This window comes from Narcine bancroftii, chromosome 7 (assembly GCF_036971445.1).
Source record: "Narcine bancroftii isolate sNarBan1 chromosome 7, sNarBan1.hap1, whole genome shotgun sequence".
Taxonomy (NCBI): domain Eukaryota; kingdom Metazoa; phylum Chordata; class Chondrichthyes; order Torpediniformes; family Narcinidae; genus Narcine; species Narcine bancroftii.
Genome location: NC_091475.1, coordinates 6982988 through 6988987, shown reverse-complemented (window position 1 = coordinate 6988987; position 6000 = coordinate 6982988). Strand labels below are relative to the sequence as shown.

Sequence of the window (6000 nt, the reverse complement as noted above, 5' to 3'; positions counted from 1 at the left end):
CATTACCTGTTTCAGTTTCTTTCCCCTCTTTTAGAAATGCATGATTGAAATCCAGTTGTTGCAATAGAACAAGCTTGAACAAGTTCTAGCTTTTTCAAAAAGTTCCGGAGGGGGTGTAGGTTAATTGGATATAAATTGGGTGGCGTGGACTAGTGGACCAAAATGGCCTGTTACAATATTGTATATCTAAATTTTTATTTACATTATTGATTATAGTGCAAGGAGAAAACAAAAGATGATCAAGTTGCTTTTATTAAAAATACAGACTCTGGATAACAAAAGGATTTTTATAATTGTGCCATGCAAAAAGGCTGGAGCCATCGATGCTAAACAAGGGGAAAAACAGCCATATTAATCAACTTCCGTTCAATGAATGTATTATAAACATGTCTATTGTAATACTGCAGTAAGTCTGTGTTTAACACTCTGAAATGGCAATTAGTTGTAAACAAGAAATTCCTGATATTATCCCTTCAACATGTAAATGCCAAATTCTATTACGAGTTAAGATTTTTTTTTTGCAGCTTATTTACAGCTGTTTATCAGAAGTGATATCCACCAAATTGCTCACACTTGTTTCCTGAAAATTACATTAATGCAGTATGCACAGGTAAAGGATGCATCAGGAATTTCAAAGCAAGAAAACTTGAATGAACTGCATATGTCTGGAACGTGCATATTCATGCCGAAAGCCTAGTAGAGATAATTTTAGTCCTTTTATGCTGTATTAAAAGATCCTTTATAATTTAATATACTCAAACAAAAACATTGAAGACAAAATCTATTATTTTTATTCAGTGATTAAATTCAAGGGAATAACTTCAGGTATTAAAGACCATTTCAAATCAAATAGTTTGGGGTAAAAAAAACCCACCAACAATTATAAATTAAGAATATTCAAACAATCTGAACACCAACTTCAACTGAAGTCTCGTTTTTAGAAGCTGTTCCCAAAATTGTTCAAGTTGCCGTACATGGGCTGCATCAAGGTTTAAATGAAGAGCCAAGTCCCAGATGTTTCACTTTCAGAAATGGGATCACTGTTATCCAAGGGGAAATCTTAAACTCTTGTTCCAGTCTCTAATTCTGGAAGGCAATATCTTGTCTCTTGATCAGCTTTCTAGTACATCAAGGACTTTCATGATCTGCTGTTTTATGGCTTTAGTGGCATCTCCTGCATTTGGTATTAAATACCTATGTGGGGAAAGGGGGGGGGGGGGAATAAAAGAAAAATGTTTGTATTTGATAGACAATTAAAGATAGTTTGAAATCATATTAATGACCAACTTTGTTTCTGTCTACATCAGAGGTTTTCAAAGTGCCCCCCTCAACTCACATTCCACCTTAAGCAAACCCTTTTTTGCTATCGGTGCTCTGTGATCAGTAAAGGATTGTTTAAGGTGGGATGTGGGTGGGAAGGGAAGGTTGAGAATCACTGTTCTAGACCCAATTGTTAGTGAAATATTTTGCTTGAGGAAAAATTGTCATCAGCCCATTTCCTTTGGAGTTATGAAACTGTGCACATAACAAATCAATTAGGGACGATTAAAACAGTGGTTTTCAATTTTTTTCTTCTTATTCACATACCACCTTAAGCAATCTCTTAATCACAGAGTATTTATGGCAGAGGGATTGCTTAAGGTGGAACGTGAATTTAGGGGGGCAGTATGAAAACCACTGTTCTATACCAAGTGCTAGTACAAGCATATTAAAACTAGCATGCAATCTTTCACTGCATTGGCCAAATCAATGACACCCCCAAAAAGTGAAGTGTGACCTTTTAATTGGATGTAATTTGCAAGACAAATTCTTGTTAGAATATATCAACTTAAATTATTTAAGGTCCAAGAACATGAATGTTTGATATCTTTAAAGTTTTGATAAAGTTTGTGCCTCTTCCCCTCCCACAATAACTTCTTGAACTTGCTGTGGGATAGAAAAGGATTTTATAAAAAAATCTTATCAATTTGGTTGAAACAATGCAAATTAATGCAGTCTATGAAAACATGAAAGAATGGAGAGATGACACTTTCAAAACTATTCATAGTAAATTAAAGGTAATATATGCATTCATAAGGCATATTATCAATGCTGAGGTTCATGCATTTTAGGTGAAAGAGGTAGAGTAGGTAAGGTCTTTTTGGAAAAATCAAATTAGTTACAAATATTTCTTAGGTGATTAGTGGGACAGCATTGTTACTAACTGCATATATATCAGGGGTTTTCAAAAATTAATGTAAAAGGCTAAGTGTTCTGGTCTTGGTTGCTGTTTATAACAATATTGTCTGGTTAAAATACTAACAAGCAGTGCTGCCCTCTATTGACTTTGGGGAGACAGAGGGACTCTATATTGGGACAGTCTTTGTCTACCATCTGCATCCCACATTCTATTAACCCAACCCAATTTAGCAAGGCTTCACTTTCCACCTCACTTCTGCCAAGTCCCTGTGAAACCAGAGCAACAGCTTATTTGCTGCCACCCTCTGAAATCTTGTGCCATTTCCAGCTCTAGCGTCATTCAAAGCCCCAGCTATTCTAGAGTATTGACTTCTTTTGTAGTGATAAGTGTGTCGATGTACAATTGATATACTTTACATATTACAGACTTGTAGTCTAAAAAAATTGTCCAAAGGAAAGTTAAAAAATGCACTTTTACAACAATCAACAAAATATTGAACTAATTCATATTATGGTCAGCCTCAGGATGAATGAGCAAAATTAAATTTGACCCAATGATTATAATCCTGCACTTCACATAAATGATTATTACAAAGCTACTAATTCCCTGGCTCACTGTAAGCTCACACTCTATTGAGATAAAAAGATAGAATAAAGTGGTCCATATTACAACGCTGAAATATTGTGCACCTTACTGTGATTCCCTGACTTTATATACTGTATTTTTATGCACATAATGCATACATTATACACGAATTTCATAAACGAGGCACCCCCTGCACGCGCTATAAGAATATTTTGACATGTTGAAAGAACGCGCACAATTTATAGTGGGCATTGGAAAGTTGAACTGGCAACTTATAGCAAGCGTGGGAATACAGGTGCCTAACCTTTTATCCAGAATTCCAAAAACCGGAACTTTTTTCAGTAGATGACATTACACATAAGTAGCATTAATTATCCATAATAAATTCTCAGTTTTCAGAGGAAGCCACCCCTCCAGTCCCCACCCCCACCCCCACGAGCACCCTCTCTTACCTTTGGTGGAAAGTTGACTCTTGGCTCCTAGCACCTGGTGGGAGAGAAGCAGGTGGCGGATGGCTCAAGGTGGGAGCAATGTCCGTCTTCCTGACCCATAAAACATCACGCACCTGGAATTGCACTGGTAGAGCGGTTCCAGCTACATGGGGGGGGGGTTATGGGTAATGAAGATGGCCATTGCTCTCACATTGAGTCTTTGCCACACTCTGGTGCGGCGCTCTGTAAACTCTGGGCTTAGCAGCGTTGTACCCCGGCTGCCACATTGGGAGTTAGATAGGGATGGGCGACTGATGAGGGCTACCCCAACAAGCCGGTGGAGTGCCTGAAAGCTGCTGGCACTCGGATCCACCACCCCAACGGCCCATTCATTCTCCTGCAGCTCTGCACCTTGTGTATGGCCTTGTGCCCCGCTTGGCCACTGGCTCCAATCAGCTAATGCTGATCGCCTTTTTGGCCAATCTCCTGGTCCATACCGTCGCCTCCGACCTCCACCTGATTGACAAGTTGGACGAGAGTATGGTGCACATCAAACCCCGCCCCCTGTGCTCAGCCTGGCCGAAGGTGCAAAATAGTCTGACACCAGCCCTGGGTGGTGGTGGGGCTGACGGACAGCTGGCTTTGGGGGCATGACAGATGGCGGGGGCTCGGTGTAAGATTTTGCTTAAAGGGACCGAAATCAAAATGATTCCAAAATCCGGAAGATTCTGATTCTGAACAAGCGCAGGTGTCCAATCCTGACGATTCTGGATAAAAAGTTAGACACCCATAGCGGCATTGAAAACACTCGTACAATTTATAGCAGTGTGGGAAAGATGTGCTGGCAATTTATAACAAGCGTGGGAAGTTCTAGCAGTTGTGGGATTATAATAGCATCATTGAAAGAATGTGCACAATTTACGGTGGCCGTGGGAAAGGCAGGCTGGCAATTTTTAGCGGGCATGGGAATGTTATAGTGACAATGAAAGAATAAAGTGGCTGAGGGAATGTTATAGCCAACGTGGGAATGCAATAGCGGGCATGGGAAATTTTGATCTTGGGAATATCTTTTTGTACTGAATGCTATGGTATCCCTATAAACAGGACATTCTGGTCACTGCATCTTATCAATGTCAATCACCCAGACCCCGCCCCTGAGGGAGGAGATTAACATATCTAGTGCCTCAGATTTGAGGCAAAATTAGAATTAAAATCCTGCTTAACTCTGAAGTCTGTCTTCGATCAATTTAATTGATTCCTCTCCAAAGCTTGTAAATGTGTTTGTTGCTGGATGTCATCTACATAATGGGCGATTGACACCTCTGGGCTAAATTGATTGTGTGTTAATTGCAGGAGATTAACTGTGGCAAATACTGATGTATTTTGCCTCATCTCATTTAAATTCAGATTGATTTTGTCAGTCGGAATATGCATGTGCGTGTTAAACAAAAGTAATTTTACACAATTCACATTTTATGAGAGTTACATGTGTATGCACATTATAGGAGTGAAATTATGGCATTTGTAAGTGTTCCAATTATTATTTTCCAATTACACCTGGATGATACACAAGGTAATAAAATTCTTGAGAGGGCAAGCAAATTGAGTTGGTTAAGGTTTATCCATAAAGTGATACATAATATTTGATTTACTTCCAACGAATATCCAATCAATTTTTTATTTACAAACTTAAATTGTATTTATAATCTTACCTTTCTACAGCTGTAATCTCTATTGGTGTTGCATTACTGTTTCCAAATTTAAATGTAATCAGCTCTGGGTGCTTTTTCTTGGATGTAATTTTTACCATAGATGTCAAGGCCTGCCGTGATTGGATGTAAGCAAATCCTTTCCGAGATGGAATTTGTCGCAAACAGTACATGTGTGATGCTGTTACCATTAGATGACTAAAAGATTAAAAAGGTGCAATATTATTCATTATAATGCTGCTTTAATTCAATTACATATGTTGGAAGGGCGAAAAACTATACTGCATTCAATTCTGCATTAGATGCTAAATAAAACGATAGTATAGTTACAGAAAGTTTTACAGATCATTCAGACTATTAAATCCATGTGTAAGCCATCTGAACATTCACTGGGATGGTACTGACACCATAAGGAACCATACTGCAAATTTGTAATAATATCTTCCAATATCTCCTAAAACCAGGACCTTCAACATCACAAATAACATTCACATTTGGATCAGAACAGGAAAGAAAGTTTCAATGAAGTTGACCAATGTAATCAATTTCCCCCCAACCCCAAAAAAGCTTTTTAAAAAAGAAAATGGCACCCATAAATATTAAATCAAGAACTTAAAGACTTTCTTCATGATTTATTGTCAAAGGATGACAAGGATGGATAGTTAAAATCTTTTAAGATGCAGCTGTCTTGATCTAGTTGAATATTACTTAATACTATGAACAATTTACAAATATCAGATATGTTGTTCATTGCATACCTTGGAAACATATGTCCTGTCTCTTTCATCTCATGACATGGATAGTGGTATTTAACTTCAGGCTTGTTCAACCATGTCTGAATATTCACCATCTCCTTCCGCTCATCATCGGACATGGAAGAACTATCAATTTCATCTATTCAAATAAGTGAAGACAACATTCTAACAATGAAGGAATTTCATTTAAAGAACCAAAAGTTATTCATTGGTTCATGATTTGTTACAGATGCTTAATACAATATTTTCAGATGGTTCAAGGGTTTACTTCTAGAAATACCTGAAATGTGTAGCATGAATGCAGGATATTGGGAACAAATAACTAAATCTTGTATTTATCA

At 37.9% G+C, this 6000-nt stretch overlaps 1 protein-coding gene across 3 annotated transcripts in view; it reads right to left on the bottom strand.

The window, feature by feature from the left end:
• Window positions 1–234: 234 nt before the first annotated feature.
• Window positions 235–6000, bottom strand: part of tbc1d23 (TBC1 domain family, member 23) — a 71052-nt gene continuing 65286 nt past the window's right edge. For all 3 annotated transcript variants that reach the window (XM_069888709.1, XM_069888706.1, XM_069888707.1), the window contains 3 exons: window positions 5663–5798; window positions 4908–5102; window positions 235–1194 (listed from right to left, as the gene is read on the bottom strand). In XM_069888709.1, the coding sequence (XP_069744810.1) occupies window positions 1113–1194; window positions 4908–5102; window positions 5663–5798 (413 nt within the window). In that variant the 3' untranslated portion in view covers window positions 235–1112. The remainder of the gene's footprint in view (window positions 1195–4907; window positions 5103–5662; window positions 5799–6000) is intronic.